Here is a 25040-nt window from a genome sequence, read left to right as displayed (position 1 = left end):
ACAGACCACTGCACCAATCTTCTGCTCACGTGACTTAAATGAGCTTTATTGCCTTACTGAAAATCTCAAGTTGTTTGAGATAGGCTTTAATTAGGTTTAAACTCCTTTTCAGGTAAAAAAGAAAGAAACCCTATTCTTGCTGTGAGGACCAAAGTTGCCCTTTCGCTTGTTCTTATGCTTCCTTTGCCTTCTGTGTGACTCCAGTTAAGGAAACCTGCAGGAGCTGCATTTATTTTGCTGCGTGTATGGCTCTGCAAACAGATTGCACTCATTAAGGGGTCAGATCAGATTCCCATCACAGAGCAGGATGGAGACGTCGGGGAAGTTGCACTGCAGTCACAGTTGTGCTCACAGTAGCTCACATGCAATTGTCTTCTGGGCTGTTGCCTTCTCAGGGGAAATCTTTGAAACCTTTCTGGACAACCTGAGCATGTTTCAGTGCCTCTGCTGTGTGTTGTAGGACTTGTCAGCTCTGTGTTACATTCCTGACCACAGATGCTGCCTGACTGGAGCACCACAGGGTTTTCTCATCCTTCCTTTTTGTCCACTTGTCCCACTTGTAAGCACTGTCTCCCTTCTGCTGCTGTTGCACAAACTAAAGGATCCTCTGAAGCTCTTCCCTTGAACAAGAACTTTTGTCTTCAGGTAGGGTGAGGTGTGAGTGATAGAAACCTGTACCTTAACACCACCGTTTGTAATTCAGTGCCTTGCCTTTGTATCTGCCTGCTCCCTCATTCTGAGGTGCTTTTCCTTTCCAGAGCAGGTTTGCTTTTAACTCCTTTGGTAAGGCAGCAGGAAGCTCAGCTGGAGGCTTCTCATGGGCTGACAGCACAGTGATCTGGATTGGTTGTTTCAATTCTAAGTGGCATTTGAGTCATAATTCCCCGCTTTTCTGATCTGTTTTATTAACTTCAACTTGTAGATGTACCTTGTGCAGCCAGTGGGTATTTTTCCTGCAGCAGGAAGCTAGTCCATGCAGAAAGGCCTGGGGGAAGCCTGACCTTGGGAATAGTTCTTCAGTGTCCCTTTATGCAATGCTTTTGAACCTGAGGATGTTTGGTTCTGCCTGCCAGTCAGTATTACTGGCTGTGAAGAGTTCTGTTCTTAGCTGATACAAGTCAGCAGAGCCTCCACAGAGCTGCACGATGGGATTTCTGTGCTGTGCCCGAGTGATGCGGGCCTTTGGGCCAGTTTTGGAAAACAGCATTGTCCTCAGTGTTGGGTTTTTAAAAGCAATTGGGCATTTAAGTGTGTAAGCACAGGGCCTGGCTGGTTTTAATTAAGGAGAATTTAGTGCAAAATTCTACCAGGCCTCCGATTTTAAAACTTTTTTTTTTAAATTAAAATGTTCTGCTCTTTGCTACAAGTTCTGATACTTAATCTTCAGAGACTGTTTAAGATCTCAGTAATTCATTTTCAAGATGAGAATCAGTTTTTCACATCACTCAATGCCATTGAAAGCACAGGACTGAAAATGGGAGTCCATTATCCGTATGCTGATCTCCACGCAGCAGAAGTGAAAGCAAACAGTGGCATTTGTACCGAGCTCCTTGCTTTGGATAAGATCGGGTGCAATATGCAGTCTGCAGAGGAGACCAGATCTGAATCCCATCTCAAATCCGTGCTGTCCACAGCTAGTGGTGAATTTCAAGTCAGAGAGAGGATTCTTTTTTTTTCCTTTGGAGAAATATGCTCAGCACTTGTTTTCTGGAGCTTTTAATTAAAACTCGTCACGCTGTGATAAATTCCTTTAAAAATGTTACAGGCTCTAATCCACATCAGGGAAGAGAGAAACAGACAGCTTTCCATTTCAGTGGATTATTGGATTAGGAAAGGACACCGATTCCACTGAGAGCAGCTCTGTGATCTGCAGCAGCAGAAATGCCATCGTGTGCATGTAGCAGTTGTTGAGAACCTGTATCCAACCCCACCACGCTGTGCAGCCCGTGAGCAGCAGGTTGAACCTGTAGTGATAATGGCTCAGAATTCCTCTCCTTATTTATTTTTATAGTTGTAAATGGAAATAAGAAGTTTTGAAATGTCTGTAACTTAACTGTAACCTTTTTCTCAAATGTAAAAACATTCCTGACTACTACTGGCTACCATTTTTTTTGTTTCTTTTAATTAAAAACTTCTCTATCTTATGTTTACCATTGCAGAGTACGTTATCTAGTGGAATGGCATGAGCTTTTCCTGGGACTGAGTCAGGAAAAAACAAACCACACATAGATGTGATTTCATTTCTTGCACAGCGGGAGGTGGGCTGTTCAGAAGCACGTGAGGTTCACCCAATTCTGCTCCTGTTAATGTTCTCATTAATCTTCACAATGCATTACAGAGTGTATTTAACTGGTTTTGATGTGAGGATGGATATCCCAGTTGGAGCAGAGTGAGGTTCCTGGTGTGATACGACCCCAGCATCCATGGTGTCAATGGATGTAGTCGTTCCCTGTTGGTATTGTAAAGATTTTAATGACATGAGGAACCACAGGACGTGTTTGTCTTGAGTTCAGGAGAACGTGGGTGTTGTGTAACACGTCCTTGTTAACATTTAGAGATGCTCTGTGTGATGGTTTAGTTAGGAAACAGCCACCTCTCCAGGCTGCAAATCCTTTTTTCCTCTTTTCATCCTCTGCAGTTGAAGCAGCAGAAAATATGGCTTTTAAACTGGCTCTGAAAGAAGGGTAGGAGGTGGGGAAAGGAGGCTGCATCTCTCTGAGTAAATGGCATAGGATTCACTAGATCTGTAAAGCAAGGTGTATAATTTTTTTTTAATGTATTAACTATTGTAAAGTTTGTAAATACCTTTTTAATATAAATGTAGTTTTTATGTGTGAACCAGTAAAAAAAATGAAGCATACAAAAGTCTTTCATGTGTGATCTGCTGATGTGTGAGCAGAATTCCATTCCAGCAGTAAAATTATTTGTAATTCGTAATGAAGTTGTATTACTGTTGAGATCAGACAGTGCCCAGGCATTGTGTGTGGGTGTGAAACAAAAGTTGTCACTGCCAAGTTTGCATTATAGAATGCAAAGCCAACCCCATAGAGCTGATTCCCCCTCCAGGTTTTCTTTTACCTACAAGCAAGTTGTCTAGACAACGGTATCTTCCACTATTCCCAACTAATTTCACATACTTATTCACATATTGCAATCAAAGCAGAGGCAGGAGGATCTGTTTTCAACATTGCTTTGAAATTTTATTCTGAGTCTGTTGTTGGATTTGTGCATTTAAATCTTCTTTCTTCTGGCTTCTCCTTCGATCAGACTTGCCTGTAAGCACACACCATATATTATTTTAAAAGAGAAGAAAGAACTTTGATGATGGAATTTTAAAGCCTGCTCAGATGCTAACATATTCCTACTGAGGTCTCCGTTGGAAGGAGGATTAGAATGACATAAATCTGACCCGACGTGATCTCTCTGCACCTGCCCATGGATCTGATCATGCAGTATAATGTAACTGACACTTATAATAGCCCTTTTCATCCCAAAGTCCGTGACCAGCTTTACATCTGTTAAGGGGCCCATGGCCACAGCAGCTTTTAGAGGGCAGCCCAGCAGCTGCAGAACACTCCGCTTTGGCATGACCTTACACAAAGCATCACTATGCAAAATGTCTCTGTCAACTTAAGCAGCTGGCCAAGACACCAAGCAGAAGAAAGCTTTGCTTGCAGAAGTGTTACAGGGTGGGACAGTTGTCCCATTCCCATCTCTGTATACGTCAGTTCTTTTTGAATGGAAACAGAGTTCCTGCGTCACATCCTGCTGGACCTGGTCTCCTATTTGTGCATCTATTTATGTTGTTCCCTTGGAACTGAAAGCCCAAGGTGCTTTGGGTAGAGGTACTCGCTATGTTATTCTTTCCCTTTTGTATCTCAGCTCATTGTATTTCTGTGCTCACTACTGGCAGCTCCAGGAAGTGATGAAGGCAATCTGAAAAGCTATTTCCATGGGCTGGTTTGTTTCCTGACACCTCCCCTCTCTTTGCATAATGTTCCCGTGTCAACTTCAGCAATGTGTTAACGTTGGAAAACCTACATCTGGAAAAGCTTTAATTCGTTCTCAGCATCATTAAGCAGCTAGAAGTAAGCAAGCCACACATTTCAGGCTATACCGCAGGAGCAAGGTAGGCCAGATGTGTGTTTGAGTGTGTATTCAGAAGTGAGAGTTATGTAATTGAAATTTTTTTGTTTGGGCTTCAAAAATTAGTTGGAGATGAAGAGTTACGACTTCAGGACGACTCAGAGATGTTTCCCAGAAAGTGAGGACCATCTGGGCAGGTCAAGGTGCTGCTATATTGTTTGAAGAGCACTCTTCTGCTTGAGAGTGTTGTTTCTGTGGCAGATCGTGTGTATGTGAAGTCTCTGCTGTCACTGCATTAGAGCATCTAATGGAAAATACATTTCCCAGTCCAGGGACCTTGGGAGCAGCACTTCCATATGGCTCAATCCTTCAGCTGGCAGAGCGTGCCTTTGAAGTTGAGCATCTGCGATTGCTGCCTACATTTGTATGAAGGAAGTACGTGCTTGGCTTTATTTTGGTTTTAATTCAGTAAGTAATGACATAGTTACAGCAGAGCATCAAGATTAATGTGGTCATATTCTAGCGCCATAACTCGGACATACTGAGAGTGATGCAAAGCTGGGATTGCCACGTGTGAACTAAGCTTTCCTGCCTCTTCTCCCCCACCACTCACACACCTCCACCCCATGCTTTCCCAGCCTGGACTGGTCTGAGATTTTCCCACAGCAATAAGAGAAAATCCACGCTACTTACCATGGTTTCCTTCAGATTGCTCAGGCTGGGATGCTGGTATGATCCAGGGCATTCAGCCTTCTGCGCTTCCCCAAGATTTTCCATTTCGTTTGCAATCTGAATGGGGAATAAACACAGCCTTCATGAAAATAGATTTTTCTCCTAAGGCAAATCTCCCTAGGTTAAAGGCGAAGTTTCTACTGCACAGTTGCATTTACCTGTTTCCTACATGTTACACGTGCTATAGCAGCTGTAGATCGTTGGAATTGTAATTACAAGGGAGTACACGTGGAATATTAGAAATCATAAGAAAAACCATTGGTGGACAGAACCTTTCCCATCTGCTCTGTGGTTTGAGTCCTTCAGTGAAGCACTTTCCATCGAATCCCACACCAGCTGCCATTGCCACCTTCTCACGGAGATGGATGGGTGTTGGCACAAAGCAGCTGATCAGAAGGGCAGCTCAAGCAAGGGATGGTGAAATCAGGTTTGACCTGGAATCACACTTCCATCCCTCCTTTAGAGCAAACTGACGAAGCTTTTTGTCTGTCACAGAAGCACTGCTGTGTGTGCAAGGCTCTCAGTGGTCCCTGTACCACCACGGCACGATCTGCTTTCCAGTTCCTACTTGACACAAAGTCTACACGTGTATTGTATGACACACACAAGTGTGCTGAGAGAGAGAGGCTCCCGGTATAGTCTGTCACCTCTGATACTGCCATATGGCTTTTTGCTTGCATCTAGTACAGATAAGGGATCGGAGCAAAAACAAGAGCTGTTTTACAGTCCTGAACTTACCTCTTGAAATGATTCCACCAGATTTTCGACATTCCTTTTTCCTCCCGGTTGCAGGCCATAAGACCAGTGTTGAGCCAAGCAGATTGCCACAGACGTGGTAAACAGGAGGACACCAACCGAGATCTTCCTGGCCTTCTCCATTCTGTGATGAGAGAACAAAGCGTATTTCTGGACCTGTGTCATCACAGCTCAATTTTTATCTTACAGAATCATGGGAAAGTTTTTGGAGTGGATCTTCAGCTCTGACCCCTGCACCCCGGTGGCACTGTGCCTACGCGTGGGTCACAGCTGGGTTCTGAGCCCCTCAGAGCATGGATTAGATCATCACAGAGAGATCTGACATCCGAGACGTTTGGATAGAGATCTAAATTAGGATTTTTGAGCGCCCTTTCAGAGCTTTGGGAACGCCTGGACCTCAAAGGTTCAGTGAAAATCCCTGCTGATGTTTGGCAGACGGGTTTGGTGTAGCCAGTTTCTGTTCTAAGAAGAGCTCTTTGCAGTGCTTTCTAATGCAAGTTCCTTCCAGTGCAAGCATCTGTGAGGACTGAAAAGGTGGAATGGATATGGCTGTTCAAGTACATTACCTGCTTGCTGAGAGAGGCTGCAGAACTGCTCCAACTCTTCTTCGCTGGAAAATGTCCTGTGCGTTGGCTTCTTGTCTCCCTTTATATCCAGCCACCCCACCACCAAACCCTTCACAGCAGGTAACGCTGCCTCATTCTATCCTACGGACTGCAATTTTGTTCTTAAAGTTGCTGTCGTGTACTAAAGAAGTAAAGCACATAATTGGAGCAGCTGGGTGTAGCTGTTACCTACGGCTGTTTTCTCTTAGAGCCGTGAAAGTTACAGCTTTCCTTTTAAGAGGCCATAAACCTGATGTTCAAACCTAGCTGGCTGCCGTTGCCCCATGGAAAATAGATGGTCTTTCAATGGCTTCTGGTTTTTTAGCAATAAGCAAAAGCTCTTGTGTGGGTTTGAATTTCTGAAGAGTGTCTTACAGGGGTTGAAATGGATGAGGAATTCGGTTTATTCTCTCTAGATCAGAAGGAAACAGACCTTCGGTGCATAAACAAGAGGTTGCACAAGCACGTGGCATTTTGCATGCTCTTTATAAGTCCTTAATGCTTAAATGAAAATGCCTTCACATTCTGTGCTCTATAACATGCAAAGCAGTACTAAATGGATCAAATAGACACGATGATGAGGTTGTGAACGTGCTGAGGAAGGGGCTCTCCTGCTTGAATAGGACCCTCTGTGTACAGGTAATGGAGAATCCTATTCATATGTATGTGTATGTATATAGAGATACACACATATATATGGGTGTGTGAAGTTAGGCATCAAAACACTTATGGAGCTTTTTTGTTCTTGAAACTTCGTGCACTGCAGCTTTTGAAGAGGTCATGGTAGCCATCTGCATTCAGAACTCTAATTCAACAATTTTGATGGCAGAAACCTGATTTTTTTTATCCACCTGTCCACTGTTCTGTCTTGCTTTGCACTGTTTTACGTGCAGTTGGGTGTATCATGTTTAGTGGTCTTTAAACATCCTCTCTTCCTGCCCCGTGACCTCGTTGAGATTAATGGCTTAAATGTAATTTAATAAGTAAATAGTTGAAGGAGGATTTAGTGACTGTAGCAAAGAGTAATTCCTGCTGTAATGCTCCTACTCACAGCAAGAAGAGCCAGCAGTGGTTCAGCTGATGAACTGATCAAGCTGTGAAAATAGTTGGTTTCAGTGGGAGAAAGGTTACTTTAGCGTAGGCAGATCACTTGAGAAGGGAGATTTTGTTTTATGACTACTTCCTTCCCTGCTCTTCCTAGCAGAAATTAACATTACAAAGGAAATGGAAGATTTTGCTCATCCTGAAAGATGGCATTTAAAGAAGGGAAGGGGGCTGCTTAGCCAGGTAATTGCACCTCTTATTAACCCACCAGGGGAAGCCAAGTCTGCCAACCTGCCCTCGCTGGCTGCCAGCAGCTGTGCTTCTCAGTGGGTCTCCTTAGAGCTGCTCCTGAAGCACATCAGGAAGGAAGCACAGCAGTGAGCAAGCTGTTCCTGTCTCATGTTCCACTCTGGGCCACGGTCCCAAGTTACATAAAGGAGGTGGGAGGTTGGGGAGAAGACTACAGCTGGTTCTGGTTGCCCACAAATACTTCTACAGCCCCATGTAATGGAAACCAACAAAGGACCCTGATTTTGGCAGAGGTGGAGCCCATGTGGAAGGCTGATCCAAGGTCTGGGAGAGCTTCAGTCAGCAGAAATCAAAGAGCAGAGCTGGCTTTTGCACGTGACTTCTCTTCAGTTTCAGCCACTGGTAAATATGGTTGGCACAGACTCTCCAGAATTGCTCCTAGATGTTGACTTTCTGCATGTCTTGTGTTTGCTTTTCTAACAGGTAAACTTTATTCTTGAGCATAAAAACTCTATACTTTCTGCCATAGAGCACAAACTGCCTGCTCAAAAAGAGAGATGTCTAAAATTCTGTCTTCTCATGAAGTAAGTAATTAAGTACATGCCAAGTAGTCCTTTTGAGAGAGCACATACAAATGCAGGCTAAGGGTCTCATGAAAGGTAAAATCCAACTTTAGCTACAGCTTGTATACAAGCAGAGGTGAATTTTAAGATCCAGCATCTTTTCTAACTTCTTGTCCTTCTAAGTAAGATTAAGTAAGACAAAGACACTTGTGTATTTCCCATTTTTATTAATGCAATTTGAATTAGGCTGGAACCTGCATGTTCTGAATATGCCACTTGAGGCTATTCGTACAGCTCTGTCATAGCAAAAGAGGTACCTTAAATTCATCTGCAAATGAATGATGCCACATGCAGTGATTATTTAAAACATAGTACTTCAGTGAAAGTTCAAATATATTTTATACACAGTGATTATGAAAATATATTTTCCCATACAATATTTTACTTCTAGCTACAAAATATGATAAAGAAAAATAATTCATTTGTTTCTCTAGCCCTAGGAATCTTCTTCTTCTGCAACACATACATCACTCAGTGAAAGTGATGAGGTGGGAGACAGGACTCCAAAAATCATGAAGTATTTCCCTATGGGTGTTTTTGACCAAGGATAGGGGGTTATCCCAGAGCCAAATTAAAGAGGCCAGGGAATCCAGAAAAGAAATCCCAATTCAGAACCACAGGGCTGTGGATTTTGAGTCCTGGAAGTTCACATGATATGCCTGAGTATCATCAAACCCAACTTGATAATAATCCCACACTTCTCCCCCAAATACATCATAAACTGTTCCTAAACTAATCTTTCTAGACTGATGGCAAAGCAGCATTTTCATAGCAACCACTGAGACAACAAATATGACTTCAGAAGATGGGAAATTCTGCACTGCATGTAAGAAGAGGCAACGCACCAAAATAACTGGAACTCAAACCACTGCTAACAGATCGTGTTCTGTAAGTGTTAGGATACATCCGTCCTGGACTTCAGTGACAGTTCTATTTTCATAGATTCAATGTTAGTTTTAACTTTGGGGTACTTTAAAGAAGCATCTGAGGTAAGAGTTCTTGATGCACCTTTTTTTGGTATAGGTTCTTGATGTGCTTTTTGATTGTGTATAAAACAAACATTAGATGAGAACTCAGCTTGATACTACAGTGGAAACAGCTTATGAGATGAAGTGCACCACTACCTAAAGCAGTGCTGTGAGGCTTTCTGCACTCCAGAAGTCACGTAATTCCATATTTGACTCACATGTAAAGCAGCTGTGGAAAGCGCACTCCACCCCATCCAAAAAAGCTTTCACAGCCACTTGTAAGCAGGCCCAAAGTGGTACACTGACATCTGGCTGGGGAAAGGATTATGCCCATATGGTCAAGGATGCAGTGTACAACAGTATTTGCATAGTACATGGAAGGGAAACAAGTGCCATTTATTCACATACTGGAGGCATGGCAGGGGGAGAATGGAGTGGGTGCTGCAGCCGCAGTGCTCATCTCTGGTGACAGTGGATTGGATTTTCCTGTGCCCATTTAATTCCCCACCAAGAACGAAGAAAACGTACAGGTACTCCAGGTTGGGAATGGATAGGACATTTGAAAGCAAAAGAATATTTCTTTAGCAGCTGTAATTGATAGTGCAATCGTATACTAATTTGGAAAAGATTAAATATGCAATCCCAGTTTAAACAAGGATGGTTTTGTTATAACCAAATCTGCTGTATGCAGATCCCTTCCATGGAAGCGGCTTCCACAGCACATTTTAGAAGATAATAAAGCTGTTCTATACCTGAATCCTAACTACTACAAGGCAATATATTACGTATGATGACAGTTAACTACTGTTTTCAATGCAGAAGAGTACCTGAAAACATCCTGTGGACATTATCTAAACGACATTTCATTTAATGTACTGTGCATGAATGAAGAAACTAGTGTATTTACAGTTAGTCCAACTGTAAACCTGAACTTTGATGCTACTATACATGAAAAACATCTTCTATTCATATTGCAGCTACAGATTTAATAAATAGAATTGCATATATTGTGCTTTATAAATTAAAATAAATTCCAAAGTGAGGCAATGCTTGTCAACAAAAAGCCACACATACCAATCCTAGAAGCAGTCCATTTCCTCACTCTGTTCAGAGGTAGAAACAGTATTTATCTATTTCTACCTTTTCAGTTAAAGCTCTCTCCCCAAAAAGCAATCAAAATATTTTACTTAGGCACTACTGCAAATATAAGTTGTCTAATAACCAATACTTCTAACTTAATAAGGGGAGGACATGAAGAAAGTCACCATGTTTTGATTCCTTTGTCTTTAGCATGTTCTCTTCCTTATCTGACGCTCTGAGACATGTGCAAAGGTGTCAGCATCTCTTCAAAAATAGCTCCTTTTACGTTAGATCCCCTCAAGTTAGCTTCTTGTAGATCACAACCTGAAAGATCACAGTTCTAAAGGGTAAAAGAGATCAAGTATTAGTTGAATGCACACAGAACTTGGGGTTCAAAAACTTTAAATGCGTTTATGCAGAAGCCACATATGCTTCTGGAACTTCAATCTCCTGACTCTGTCACAAGATACAACTAAAACTAGAGTAAGACAGTGACTGCTTTTCACAGTAACAACTGGATTTGGTTTTGCTGAATGCCAGCAATCCCCAGAATTCTATCAGTTGACCATTTAGCATATAAAATGAATTGTAACTCACTTCCAAATCAGTTCCTGCTAAAGTTGCTCCTCTAAGATTACAGTTCTTTAGTTTTGCATTTTTCAGTGTTGCAACTCTGAGATTAATTCCTGTCATTTGACTGCCTTCCATGTCAACACCTTTCAGGTTAGCACCTAGAACACAAAAGTACTTTTACAAAGGAAGAACAGTTAGAAACATGGGATTCCAGAGAAATGCTTCTTCAGTGCCATGTAAATTGGTATCTACATGTAATGATTCTGCAGTTGCACTCAGTCTTACATATATGTATGGCTCTTCTAATATAAACATGAATTGCACAAATCATGGCTCAATCTTGTACATAACATATGGATCTTAAAACGCACGCAGCTCAGTTTCCATGAAATATTTAACATACAAAAACCTCTTACCTTCTAAATTAGCTTTAATGCCTGATGGGTCTTCAAAATTGCACCCTTTTAGAGATGCTCCTTCTGCATTGGAACACAACATCTTCACCCCTTGGAGGTTCGCACACTGATAGAGATAAATGCATCAGTGAAATTCATGCAAGTACAGAATTGAACAACGCCAGAAGTAGTCAGACTGTAGTCTTCATTTATGCTTAGGAAGTGAAACTACTAAAGCAAAACAGCCTTATTGTTTTGAGGCAGTGTAAGAACTTGAGTTACTTCATTGGGACAACAGGTAATTCCACACCCTCCTTCTCCTCCCCTCTCCCCAACTTATTCTAATTCCTCTTAAGATAACAGGACAGCCCAAATCTTCCACAGCACAATTCTTACATCAAGCACCGATCCAGAGAGGTCAGCTCTTTCAAGATTTGCACAACATAAATTGGCATGTGCGAGGTTGCAGCGGCTTAGGTTAGCCATCTTGAAGTTGATGTATCGAAGATCTAGTCGTGAAAGATCTGCTCCACTGAAGTTGAGACCCTAAAACCAAAACCAAAAGTTACAACAGGTAAGGTGTAGCTCTGAATACAGAACAGTTCAGAGCATCATTTCTCACACGCAATGATACATACATACAGAACAAGAGCACCTATTCTATTACATCAGTCTAAAGCTAATGCGAAGCTGTAAAGCACTGACTTTAGTTACTGGAATGCATCCTACGTTTAAATAGAACAGCTTAACAAACTGATCTAAAGTAAAGCAGCCCAAACACTGCACTCAAATTTCATACTAAAGTTACTCTGCCGCAGCTTGGAATCAAAACTCAGTTAAAAAGAGGAAGACGGGTGGGGAAGCACATGCTTGAATTTCACATCATCACATGATGCTGCAGGGCATTCCAACACCTGACATCAACGCTACAGATCGAGGCAAACTTTGCATTTCCACACCTGACATCGCAGCTCAGACTTGGTTGGGGTTGCCAGCAGGAATCGCACAAACTCTTTTCGAGATATAGGGGAGTGGTCCTCTGCTGGCTGTGAGTTCTGTTGAGAGAGTTGTTTACAAGCTAATACGGATAGGACTAACTTATATATTGCCTGGAAGAGCAGGACATGCACATTCACGTATAAAAGCAAGCAAGTTACCTTAATAGCTATTTCTAGATGTTCAATTAATGAATCGATACCAAAAAACCTGGCTTCTTCCAAAACACCTAACAAAACAAAGCAGTTATTTGTTATTTACACAGAGCCATTAAATGAGATACCACTCTTCCCTATTGGAAAAGGCAATGTACAGCCATGCCAAGAACATAAGCTTCAGGTTAATCTAACCTTACTATCAGAAGACTGCCAATTCAACTGACTTCCTCTGTTTGTCATAACTCTCTTTTAGCTACAGTAACCAACAGATGAACAGAGCACCTGCTGAACCTTAGGAAATGCCTAACCAATGCATGAGCTAATAGAACTGTCAGTCATGCACATTATATTACGTTGTAATGGGACAGAGGAAAAGTGAGCTTCCAGTCAAGAAGAAAAAATGAATTTCATATATAAGTATTAAGATATCAAATCCAGGGCACTGTTTGAGAATAAATTCTCCACAGTAAAATATCAAACATTTAGATAAGCAGATACAAGTCCCAGTGATTTTATCACATTTACCTCAGGACAAAGTTAGACTTTTAAAGAGTATTAACTGAGGAGATGTCATGCAGGTAATACCTACCTAGCAGATTGATGCCATCGTTTACAATGAGCTGTCCATGACGCAAATAGTTCAAAATAGGCTCAAAATACTCTGGGCTGCGATCAATTAGGAATGCTCCTCTGTGATCTTGCTTATTTCCCCAAGCATCTGTTGCCACAAAATACACATAATTAAATCTGAAAACGTTTGCTTCAGGTTTCACATTGTTACCACCGAGGGGTTACAGGATTGAAGCCTCCCACATGAAAGGGCGTTTCTTAGAGAGAAGGAAGGAAAATAGGAGTGGAGGGGAAAATCCCCCTTACATCTAACCCCTTCCTGCTATAAATACCTAAAACACATTTCACAGTGTGCCTAAGAACCATTACTACAGTAAAAGCAGCATTAAGATTTTAATCTGCCCTGGATTGGTAAACAAATCTCATCTGGTGTTCACAAAACTGAGTAAAACGCAACAGTCAGAAAAGTCTAAACTAGAAAAAAAAGACTAGAAAAAAAAAGTATTAACTCTGGGTGGGAGTTCTAGTTTCAATTCATGAGATGATCGTATGTTGTGCTTTGATGCTTTAACATACTTTCAATACTTTAACATATAAATAACCTTTAACTTAATAGTGCCTTTTACCTGTTTGGCTATTCGTTAGCTTGAAGGGCGAGTTTTATTTCGAGATACTAACCTTTATCTTTAAACATGTGGGCCAACATACTGTCAGGTTCTTTATTAACCAAAGTACTCCTAGAAAATAAAGGCAGTGCAATTTTATTTTTCAAATGGAATGTTTTGCTACAAGACCCATTTGCTGGAGGGAATGCATTTCCTTGGCACCTTGAAGGTAATTAATGGTGTGTGATATGCATTCCAACTCTGTACTGATTTTATTTCAGAAGAGATAACAAAACACACTTCTGATCTAAGGCGTATCAAAGGTATTTTAAATACAAAGCACTTCGTTAGCTGAAGTATTCCAGGGATAAATGCAGGCCTGTTCAGGCTTTTCACCACTGTTAGCACATGTGTGAACGGTTTAAGCATTCATTTCAGAATGGTGGCAACTAATGCCTAATACTGAAAAAGCTGCAGAAGGCCTCCTACTCCAAAGCAAATGACTTTTCTTGTTCTTTCTCAAGAGCATCCAAAGTCTCACCACCTGAACACACACCAACTACTACAGCAACCTTACTGAAGGTAATTCCAGCTCAACTAGCCCCATTTTTACCGTGTGGTGGTGAAGTATCGACCTCCAACATTAAGTGTTAACCAGTCTGTGTGTGCCCCTGTTAGCTCTTCATGAGGTCTTGCATCAGTCTGAGGATCTACATAGGTGATAAGAACACAGATGTTAGAATTGTTAGAACGTTTCCAAATCCTCCATATGGTAACAGGTTTCTGAAAACACTAGAAAATTAAATTTCAAACTTACACTAAAGCAAAGCAGAATTATAGAGTGGCTTGGGTTGGAGGGACCTCAAAGCCCACCCATCCCCTGCCACTGCTATCGTCAGATCAGGGTACCCAGGGTCCCATCCAGCATGGCCTGGGGCACCTCCAGGAATGAGGCACCCACAGCTCCCCTGGGCAGCAGTGCCAGGGCCTCACTGCCCTCTGAGTAGAGAATTTCCTCCTAACATTTAAACTAATTTTTCCCACTTTTAGTTTAAATCCTTTTCCCCTTATCCTGTCACTATCTGCCTATGTAAACAGAACACTGAAGAATTAAGAGACTTACCAATGAACGGTTCTCCTTCACAGACAAACAGAACATCATCATCTCTGGAAGGGGATAGGGCAGGGGGAAGAGAAACAAAAAAAAAGATTAAACAGCTTTTTGTTCATCTAAGTGACATTGGGATCCCCTCCTGATTAGTTTCAGGTGCCTGATAATCAGATGCCATTAGTTAGAATTAAGAACCCGATTGTTCTCTTAATTTTGCAGGTTCCAGATGACTGCAATTCTACCAGCTGCATTAGAGATGCTACCAATAGAGACCTGTATCAGCCAGGTAGGGATCACTTCTGATATTCAGCAGCTTTAGTTTTATGAGATAGTTCCTTTTCTCCCCACTCTGAAGGGCTTAATGTTACATGAAGCCAAAGCCATGCCACAGTTTGTCTCCTTTTCAAAAATCTCATCTGAGAGCTGAACAGACTATTGGGACTTTCTGGCATTTGTGAATCCACTCAGAAGGACATTAATAAGCACACAGTGCAGCTTGCATCAAATTCAGATTCGTCAAAATAGAAATTCTTTGATGTTCTGTAGGCAGCATTATTTTTCCTTGAGGTGAGTATTCCATTGAGCATATAGGCTGGAAAAGATCTGGTTTTATGAAAAGGACTTGTTATTCACAGAACGGCTTAGGAAGGCCATCAAGCTCCAATCCCCCTGCCCCAGATCAGGCTGTCCAGGGCCCCATCCAGGCCCCCCCACCAACAACAACAACTACAGGGATGGGGCATCCATAGCTTCTGTGGACAGCACTGCCAGAGCCTCACCATCCTCTGAGTAAGCAGCTTCTTCCTAACATCCAACGTAGATCTCATCTTTTAGTTTAAAGCCGTTCCCCTCTGTTCTATTACAGCATGTAAGAAGTCAGCCCCCCTTTTGCTTGTAAACTCCCTTCCAGTACTGAAAGGCCACCATGAGGTCTCCTTGGAGTCTTCTCCAAGCTAGACAAGCCCATCTCCCTGAGCCTTTCTTCATAGGAAAGGCGCTCCAGCCCTTAGACTATTAGCAGGCTATTAATCTCCATCCACGATTTGGCATTTATGGGGTCGACCTTACCTAATCAAAGCAATATCATCGATGAGTCCACCTTTCCCATTGTAAACACTGGTTGCTTTGATTCCCAGCTTATTGCTCGCCACAGACAGCAAATCCGACAGCGTGCCATACACAGCCACCACCTGCAAAGAGAAGGGAACCACACTGGGGCTGCTGCCATCCCAGAGCAATGCTGAGCCTTAAAACCCATCGCTTTCACTACAGACGCTGCCTCACAGCTCTGAGCAGAGCGGAAGGAGGATTATTTCTCAGCTATCCAACAGAAAGCACGGCACGGGAAGGCCGCAGCACATCCCTGACCTGCTCAGGGCACGGTTCCATCAGCACAGCACCACTGAAGAGGAACTGAGCTGCAGGGAGCCGCAGCCAGCAGCTCAGGACTCTTCCTCACAGCTCCGCACACGGCCTGAGCCCCGGCCCGGCCCCGACCCCAGCCCCCAGGCCCCCAATCGCGGCCACAGCGAGCAGCCCTCCGGCCCCAAACCGAGCAGAGGGAAATAGAACGCCTCAGAAATCCATGCGCAGGCCCCCAAAGCCTACCCGCAGGCCGCAACCCCCGCCCCTCACCTTCCCGTTCCGGGGACTGCCGTTAACGAACAGCGTGACCCGCCTCATGCTGCGCCGACGGCGCCCCGCTCCTCCTGCCGCCGAACCCGGAAGGCAGCGCTCCCTGAGCGACGGGAACTGAGACCAATCGCAGACAAGCCGCTGGCCTATGAGAAACGTGCCCCACCGGAGGGGCGGGGAAACGACGGGTGGGCGGGTTGGAGGGCGGGGGCAGTGCTGCCGACAGCCAATCAAAGGAGGAGTTGGGTCCTTGAAGCCGAGTGCTGTCCGCGATTGGTGCGCGCTGTCACGCGGACGCGGCTCGCGGCGCCGACCGTTACTTTCAAAATGGCACCGCGGCGCGAGAATAACGGTCAGTGGGCCACTGCGCTTTGAATGTGAGAGGCGCGAGCGGGGCCGGCGGCTGAGGGGAGCGGGGGCTGTTGGGGCTGCGGTGAGGGAAGCGGGAAGCTCTGAAGGTATGGGGGAACGCCCCGTGTGGCCGCTCCCGCCCTGCGCTGCCTGGCCCGTCCGTGGAACCGAACGCGTGGCTGCTTGGGCTGCTGTGGAACTAAAAGCTCCGTGCCCGTTTCCCTAAGCTTTAAAATCTGAGAAACCGAGCGCGAAAGGTGTGAGCGTCCTAAACAGCCTCCCTTCCCCTTTAAACTGCTCGTACCTCTTGTAACGCAATTGCAATGTGATTGCGTTTAAAACGTGTGTTTAAACGCGGGATTTATACGTTTGTCACGAAGTAAAGGCACAGCCCTGTGTTTCCTTGGTGTTTCTGTGTGTGCTCTGGGCTGAAGGCTTTCCCTGTTCCCCCCCTCAGGGAATTCCTGGATCTGCAGTCATTTCACATGTCAGAGGACTCTTCCTTATCAGATAGCTTAAAATTTCTTGTCCTTTTTGACAGGGAGCTGTCGTCGTAGGAGAACGGAGTGAGTCAGCTGTTTTTTAGGCTTAAAACACATCATGGTCAAAGGTGATAGATGCTGTGCTGGAAGCTGAAGGCAAGGAGAGCAGAAATCCTGCAGTGAAGAAAGAGATCCCAGTCAGAAGAGTGCAAGCTTTGCAGAGTGACTGAGCCCAAAGCCTAAATGGCATCTGAGAAAGAGAATGTAAGCAATGGGGCTGAAGGCCGAGAGCAGGAATCGCAGCATGATGCAGGGGATGCTGAAAGACATCAGGGTGCAGAATGCCCCTCCGATACTCCAAAAAGGGCTGTGGTTGGTGAAGCTGCCTGGCCACTGAGCAGCAAGGAGAATGTTTCAGGCAGACCCGTGCCTCTGGGAGATGAGTGCTACTCAACACCTGCAAGAGTCAAAGCAGAAGAAAAATCCTACTGTGGATTATCAGAGAAACAGAGGAGGAAAAGTGTTGATTTTGCAACTGTAACAAGTGCTGATTTTGGGATTACTCCAGAAAGCTTTGTTAATGGATCTACAGGTAAGGCAAGGCTGGAGTGATCAGTGCTGTCTGCTGTTCTCTGAAGACCGTCCAGTTCAATCCCTTATCAAAAGCTTCAGAGTTCAGTCAGGTTCACGGTGACCAGCTGAGTTAGAGTAAGTCCAAGGGTAGGAATTTGACTTCATTCCCTATTTGCTCTAATTCTTTATTTTACTTTTCTTCTGTTCTGGTGATCAGCTGTCAGCGAGTTTAGTATCAGAGTAGTCAGATGAGTCCTGCAAGTATTGTTTGAGTTCCTTAATTCACAACTGAAAAACAAAAAAACCACTTCAGTTTCTCTCTTGGTATATGATATAGTTGCTTTTTATTCTTTCTTATTTTCTTACCTGGAAAAACAAGGGTCCACGTCTTATTTTTCTGTTGTACACAGTTCTAGAGTCTGTTTTTAGGGACCTGATTGAAAAACAACATGAAAGAGAAGGGGTTGACTGGATGATCTTGTTAGTCTTTTCCACCCTTAGTGATTCTTTGATTCTCTAACAGTTTTCTGAGCCAAGCAGCTAAATAAGAATTGTTTCCATAAATAACATAAAACACTCCTTAAAAAAAGAAATGTACAGCAGAACACTGTTTTAGTGTTTATCTTCACTGCATTTTTTTCCCCATCTCCATTTCAGCTAAGTCTCCAGCTGCACTAAAGCTGAGACGAAGATCAGCCATTGGAGCCCGGGGGTCTCCAGAAAACAATACACTCATTCAATATCTTGCCCAGCAGAAAAGCAACAGGCAAAAAGAAGATTTTACACAGGTGAGGGTTGTTCTCAAGTGTCTAATGCATCATTTTAATTCCCCTAGGGATTGATTTGCAAGTCTTCCAATTTAACACCTGCTGGCAGAAAGAAACTACAACCCCAAGGAAGGGGTCAGTAGACGCATTCACATCAGAGTGCATTCACTGCACTTAGATATCTGGCAAATTAAACTTAGATGGTTCAGATTTAAGTCAATACTAACATCAGTGATTTTTTTTTTTTTAATTCAGACTTGGTTTTATTTCAAACCAACATAGACTCACAGTAAATAAATTCTGGTAATGGCCTAGGGGGACAGATTAGAAAAAAGAACAACAAATTTCTTGATACTGTTCTTTTTTCACCATGTGAGTAAAGTAGCAGTGAGATAAAATACTTGCTTCTTCCCTGAGTGTGCTTTATGTCAAAAGTATGAATAAGAACTGAAAAAAAATTGCATGTCATCTCAGAAAAAGTGCCTGCTGACATTGAGTTTTCTTTTAGCAGGCTAATCCTTGTCAGTTTGCCAGGTCACTGAGGAGCAAAATGGATATCTTTCAAAGAACTTTTAGGTCAGTTCAAGAAGCTGAAGGGAAGAGGAGTTTCTCTGGACTCTCACAAGTATCTGCTGCTTTTCAGGAAGATGGCTGTTGTAAGTTCATTGATTTAAATATTAAGTCTTCCTTTCAGCCAATAAATATGAAATGAAAATATTTTCTTTTGTGAGAGCTGATGATGGTTTGGGAGTTTTTGCTTGGCTTAAGGTTTTCTTGGTTTTAATTGTTTGTAACTCTTACCTGTCCTTAATGTGATGTGAAGTCTTCTGTTCAACAGCTTTTAGGTACTGTATAATCAATGGATATACAGATGATATAATATATCCAGCTTGGCTGATGTAATTGTTATATTGGAGTAAGAAAAAAAAAACCTTAATCCTAGGCTCACAAAATAGATGCCAGTAGAGCAGATCTCCAGAGAGATCCTTCCCCACTGGCAGTCAGCTCTTAAACGGCTCTAGGAGAGGTGCAGCCAGGCTCCACCCCTTCCTGCAGCACAGCTGAATTGCCTTCACCTGTGCTCCCGTGGCTGACTCATTGCTTGCCTCAGGTGATCAATCAGAGGTTCAGGCTGTGATTCAGCAGCCTCATACAGGTACACTTAGGAATCAGGTTCCATTACTGTGCATTTCCTTATTTCCTAATTAAAAAAGTACATATTGCAAAAGCAAGTCAGGGCAGTGCTGTGGCAACTGTGAGAAGCTGTATTGCTATGATTCTGTGCTGGTCTTGATGACGTTTATAGAAGAACTTTTTCTATTTTTTGAAGATTTGCTAATGTTATTTTCAAAGTAGAAGTAAAAATTTCATGGATTTTTTTTTACTGATTCAAAAAATAGCTTCTTTAATCTTTATTTTGCGTGTGTGAAGAAACACAAAAATAGCATTAACTGAATAATCTGAAATTGTGGTTTATTTTTAATCACAGTAGCTCAGAACAAAGCACCTGTCACAAAAGAACACAGTCTGGGTCAGAAGAGCGAAGCTTTCATGTCTGACTGCAACGGAGCTGATTTAAAAGAAAATTTAAAAGAAAATTTAACCAATAGCAGTAAGTCTGGTAGGAGGATATGCACCATCTTGTCTTTACAGCAAGATGTCACTGAACCAGCTGCTGTTTCAAAGGTACTTATCCAAGTGTGGGCAAAGAAAGTAAACTTCACAGCAAATCTCCCTTGGAAGAATTTGTCTTATTAAGGGAAGCAAAATCTGGTATAGACACTGATGTTATGGATGGTGGGAATGCTGTAAGCTGCCCTAGTCAGCAAGGTTATTCTGATAATTACAAAGAAAGCTCATTTTATTCTATTAATAAAATTTAAATATGTATAAGTTCCTTTTGAGTCCACAGCTGTGTCACTGTGTGGCACGTTGACTTCACACGTTTGGCAAATACAGGTGTCAGAAATGTGAAGAGCTTCACAAAACTCAGCAGATCAATTTGACCTCTGCCTTATCATATATGTGCTTTTTTGTATCATCTATCTATTCTTGTTACTTCTGTAGGAACGGACTTACAAGCAAGGCAATCCTATCGAGTATTCGGAGGCTGTTCTAATTAGAGATATCTTAGAAACAAGCCATGGTAAGAGGATTCATCACTATTACAATCTTGTTATATTCTTATTAAAGAAAAAAGAAAAAAAATAGAATGTCTCTAAAGAAATGTTTGACAAGCACTCACTCCATGCTCATCATCTTGGCTACAATTTTTAATACAGCAGAAACCTGAAATAAGTTTGAGATAAAAGCTAACGGAGCATATAATAACAGGAAAAAAATACTTCATACTGCCGTCCATTCAGCCCTTAATTTTGTTGTTTGGGCCATGCTTAAGGAAAAGTATAGTTGAGCATTTTGTGTTTGTGAAGCAGAGGAGAGTGTAGAGACTCCTGGGGAGAGAAATCCTCCCCACAACCCTTATCCTTCACGTAACACTCAATTTTCACATTTTTATTTCATAAATTGCTCAAAATGTGGAATGTAAATATGGCACAACAGCAGCAAAGATTCAGAGAAGAATGGATTTTTCTTCAGACACTGAATGTAGTTGAGGGGTGTACACGTGTTTTCCATAGAGCTAATACTGAATGCTTCTCAATTTTACTTCAGTCTTTAATTGTCATATATACTTGCTTTAAAGATTTCAGTCCTGACCGTATCAGTAAAGAAGTCAGAAGTAATGTCATAGCAGATCAAAGCAGGACAAAGGTTAATTTTGCAGAAGATCTAATTGTGGGGGTGTATGATGGAAGCAAGCCGCCTGTCACACCGCTGCAAACGAGGAATGCTTCGTTAAGGGAATCCACACCGAGCGGCTCCCAGCTGCGATCTGTGCTGAAGAAAACACCAGTGGAGCAACTGATGGACTGCATGAAGGTTGGTTAATTAACTTACGTCGCAGTAGAAATTGATTCGTATTTCAGGATGCTTCCTGACTATTTGTATGCACTGGAGATGGTTATCAATGGTTTATTTTTGTGTCGTGGTTGATTTGAAGCTTTCTTATGAGAAGATCCATTTTTATGCTTTTAAGTTTTACCCAGAAAACCAAATAGGTTTGTTAAAGAGTTGCACTGATTGCAGATTTTGCTTTCAGAGGAAGTTATTTTCACTTTTGATGTGAAAAAGGACAGTCCTTAAATGGTACTTAATAAATGTTATTATCACATTTGACAGGAATATTCAAACAATACTGTTCACAGAGGAGGAGGTGAATCTTTTACAGTCTCTGATCACATCTGTGAAGCACTGCAAACAGGTTTGATTCAGTTTTTTTTGTTTTTTTCTTCTGTTGTTGTTCTGTAAATTGGAAGATTTGCAAGATCTGAAGGGTATTATGGATTAACCACCACTGAAATAGCTCATAAGTGGTAACATATGGTGTGAAGTGGAAAATGAAGTTACCAAGGGGAAAAAAAAGTACACTTTAGAAAATATTTAATATAGAAAAATAATGGTATTGATACAAATATTACAAAAAATCCTGTTTTTCATGAGATTTTACAGTTACCAGATACAACTTGAGAGATAGCTGGTGTTTTCTAGACTTCTATTTTCTTTTTTCCTCATTTCTTGATATTACAGTAATGCTAAACTAAAAATTCTTGTAGAATTGATGTCTAAGGGCAATATTTTGTTGTTTGGTTAGTGGGTGATTATTTAAGGGAATATTAAGATCTGTAAAAAGGCCTTGAAACATCTCTGCTCTGTGAAAGCTCTGCTTTAAGTCTGCTAAGCAGTCGTCGTATTTTATTGCAGTAGAGAAAACTGAACAGTACAGCTCCAAAAGGGCAAAGAAGAAAAAAGTGACTTTTGGAGAAGATCTCAGCCCAGAAATATTTGATAAAACTTTGCCTGCAAATACTCCATTGCGCAAAGGATCAACACCAGTCTGCCGCTCGGGGTCAGAACGTGGCAGCCCTTTCACAAGGGCAGGGCTCACTGAAGAACCATTAACTCAGCCTAACTTTGATTGCAGTGATGTAAGTTTTTGTTTTCTTTACAACTACACAAATAGCTTCTCACAGTCTCTTTAAGTGTTCAATGTATGAACTTTTTTTCCTTTATCTTTCAGGAATGTATTGAGCCTCCTCAGGAACAACAGGAGGGCTCTGTTGCTTCAGAAAAGCTCTTACCTGTTGAAAATACACAAGGTAACCTTGAGTCGTGTTTTTGTCATTAGACAGTACATCTTTCTGTATCTGAAAACTGAGAGATGACACAATTGTGTTGTTTTTTTTTGTTTGTTTGCTCGACATAGGATGTATTGTGCCTGAAGTTAAATGCTCTTCCTTTCCTGTGAAGGTCATTGCAGTAGCTGCCAAAGTTTGCCTACTGTTTAGATTAACTGGATGTTATTTGAGGTTGTGTTTTTTCCGCACAAGTGGCCGATCTAATCAGGCTTACTGCTTCAAATAACTGGGCTTACTATCTGGATTTATGATGTTCTGGTACTGATGGTTTTAAAATAGCGAGCAAAGCTGTAAGAAAATAGAGAAGGATATTTGTAATTTTGTGTCTCAAAGAAAACTTGGTAAGTGTTAATTATTTTGTTACTGAGTATTATTTTCTTCTGTTCTGATCTACTTTGTAAAGCAAGTCTTTTTTTTATCTTGCCATGTTTGATAACTATGTGCACAAAATGTTACTCAAGGCTAAGATCTAAACATACTGTGTGTAGTGTTAAAATGGTGTGAATAATTTCCACAAAACATAATTGACTTCTGTTGATCTGAACCAATATTCTTATTTTCTTAATGTATAGAAGCAGAAACTGACAAATCAGACGTGAAAACGACTCGCTCCTCTACTAAAAGGAAGGTGAGGTTCTTCAATGGTGGGGTTTTGTTTTCTCTACTTCTTCTAACGAGGATATTTTTGTATACCTGTTGAAGTACATCAGAGCTTTTGCATCCTCAGATATGAGAATTATAGATATCCAAGTAGATGGAAATATCTATGACTTGGTGCAGCGAAGGAAATCTCATTTTTGACAGAAAGTGGATTTTCAGTTATTAAAACCAGCTTGGATTACAATCTGATGCTTAAGTTTACTATTTCTGTTAACTGTTGGAGGAACTTTCCCAAAGAGACTAGTCATGGCAAAAAGTTGGAAGAGATATATCCATAGGCTTTCATTTATGGGATCAAGGGCTTCAGTCACTGACACGTAATCACAGAGAGTTCTTAGGGCTGTTGCACTGTTTCTTTTTTGAAAAAACAAACATGCACCTAAACATAGACATTCACCCCAATAACTTAAAATTCCTATTCTTCAACAGTACAGCGCCATTTCCGAGGGGACTGACTGTAGCATCTCAAGAACAACCAGCACTAAGAATGCTAAAGACATTAAAAATCCAAGGAAGAATGAACTTCAAAGACCAAAGAGTATGACTGTATCTGCTGCCAAAAAGAAGCAAGTAAGTGACAGCCCAGTGCAGCTGGTGAATACTGCCTTTATTTCTCTGTCCCAACATCTCACACAATTAGTCTTCTTTCTTGTATGTTTTCCACAATTATTTTGATTGTTTTCTTAATTTGGTTAAGTTAAAAATCAGTTCTCATTGGAAAAATAATTCTTTATATTGTAGTTTTTAGATTAATGTGAAGAGAGCAGAACAAGCAGGGCATAATTTCTAGGGAGATAATTATTTTCCATAAAATCCAGTAATGGTGCAAATTACTTTGTGGTATTTTCCAACAAGGATCCTTGTATTTGCATTGTGCTCTAATGTGGTCCTCTTGATCTCTTCAGAAAACAAAACGTGCAACCTTTGGCAAAAGAAGAAAGAGAAAAGTGAATAAATCCTTATATGGGGAAAGAGAAATGGCTTCAAAGAAACCTCTTCTGAGTCCTATCCTTGAGATTCCAGAAGTTTTCTCTTCTTCCTCATCTCCAAATTCACCAAAGACAATTGCACATTTTCCAGGTAATGTGTTCTTTAGTCTTATTTTACCTTAGTTTTTCCTTTGCTTTTATTTCATAGCTATTTATAAAACTGTTGAGAGCTACCTTCAGTTCTGTGCACAGATAAAGAGCCCAGTCTGCATTTTTCACTTTTAATGGCTTCTGGAGTAAAATGAAGTAGAAATAAATAAAACAGAGTCCAAAGCATCTAATAGATTATTAGTCTCCAGCTGCATAAATTTAACTCTTATAGGGCTCCAGTGAAAAGATTCTATACTTTCACTGGATACAGACAAATAGGAACATGATGTGCAGTAGCTTTCTGGGGAGTATTTTTTTTTAATGCTGTTTATGTGGAATGCTTATTTAGTAGTCTTCTATTTGGTAAAATACTAGAAACTTTTTATTGTAATACTTCAGAAATTGTACATTCACAACTGGAGCCAAGTAACCATGTATCATTCTTTGTATTTTTAGATCATTCCACACTCAGGGATGTTCATAACGATGTTCAACAGGAGCAAGTGACTGAAAGAATGAGAGAGAAAATCATCCCTGTTGTTGATGTGTATCCAAGCTCTGAGGAACTGGATATTGTGGAAGAAGGCAGCCCCAGAAATACAGTATTTCAGGTGATCTGATCCTGTTTCTGATCTACTTAATGTTAGTGCTAGAAAGTAAGTCTTGTGCTTGGTTTTGTTATATTT

At 41.6% G+C, this 25040-nt stretch overlaps 3 protein-coding genes across 9 annotated transcripts; 1 reads left to right on the top strand and 2 right to left on the bottom strand.

Moving 5' to 3' along the window:
• Positions 1–3054: 3054 nt before the first annotated feature.
• GNRH1 (gonadotropin releasing hormone 1) lies at positions 3055–6773 on the bottom strand. Of its 2 annotated transcripts, XM_019622611.2 has the most exons (4): positions 6141–6773; positions 5557–5698; positions 4780–4875; positions 3055–3273 (listed from the first exon to the last, which is right to left on the bottom strand). In XM_019622611.2, exons 2-4 carry the CDS (start codon positions 5695–5697, stop codon positions 3232–3234), a joined length of 279 nt encoding a protein of 92 aa, XP_019478156.1. In that variant the 5' UTR covers position 5698; positions 6141–6773; the 3' UTR covers positions 3055–3231. The 2 variants fall into 2 exon arrangements, with proteins under 2 accessions (XP_019478156.1, XP_019478155.1); XM_019622610.2 differs by lacking the exon at positions 6141–6773 and having other exon boundaries at positions 5557–5877.
• A 1472-nt stretch (positions 6774–8245) lies between these two features.
• KCTD9 (potassium channel tetramerization domain containing 9) lies at positions 8246–16311 on the bottom strand. 2 transcript variants are annotated; one of them, XM_003212393.4, is made up of 12 exons: positions 16187–16311; positions 15620–15741; positions 14564–14607; positions 14054–14150; positions 13514–13572; positions 12855–12983; positions 12269–12336; positions 12071–12166; positions 11508–11657; positions 11133–11238; positions 10741–10874; positions 8246–10483 (listed from the first exon to the last, which is right to left on the bottom strand). In XM_003212393.4, the coding sequence occupies exons 1-12, from the start codon at positions 16232–16234 to the stop codon at positions 10367–10369; spliced, it is 1170 nt and encodes a 389-aa protein (XP_003212441.1). In that variant the 5' UTR covers positions 16235–16311; the 3' UTR covers positions 8246–10366. The 2 variants fall into 2 exon arrangements, with proteins under 2 accessions (XP_003212441.1, XP_031412599.1); XM_031556739.1 differs by having other exon boundaries at positions 12071–12336.
• Positions 16312–16432: 121 nt separating this feature from the next.
• On the top strand, positions 16433–24993 carry CDCA2 (cell division cycle associated 2). 5 transcript variants are annotated; one of them, XM_019622606.2, is made up of 14 exons: positions 16433–16538; positions 17079–17611; positions 18250–18380; positions 18868–19015; positions 19849–20045; positions 20427–20505; positions 21064–21299; positions 21600–21681; positions 22182–22405; positions 22498–22576; positions 23188–23243; positions 23705–23845; positions 24181–24355; positions 24811–24993. In XM_019622606.2, exons 2-14 carry the CDS (start codon positions 17263–17265, stop codon positions 24972–24974), a joined length of 2061 nt encoding a protein of 686 aa, XP_019478151.1. In that variant the 5' UTR covers positions 16433–16538; positions 17079–17262; the 3' UTR covers positions 24975–24993. The 5 variants fall into 5 exon arrangements, with proteins under 5 accessions (XP_019478151.1, XP_019478153.1, XP_019478154.1 ...); XM_019622608.2 differs by having other exon boundaries at positions 16469–16563; XM_019622609.2 differs by lacking the exon at positions 16433–16538 and adding an exon at positions 16557–16644 and having other exon boundaries at positions 18871–19015.
• Positions 24994–25040: the final 47 nt, after the last annotated feature.

Source organism: Meleagris gallopavo, chromosome 24, assembly GCF_000146605.3.
Source record: "Meleagris gallopavo isolate NT-WF06-2002-E0010 breed Aviagen turkey brand Nicholas breeding stock chromosome 24, Turkey_5.1, whole genome shotgun sequence".
Taxonomy (NCBI): Eukaryota; Metazoa; Chordata; class Aves; order Galliformes; family Phasianidae; genus Meleagris; species Meleagris gallopavo.
This window is presented reverse-complemented; position numbering and strand designations above follow the sequence as displayed.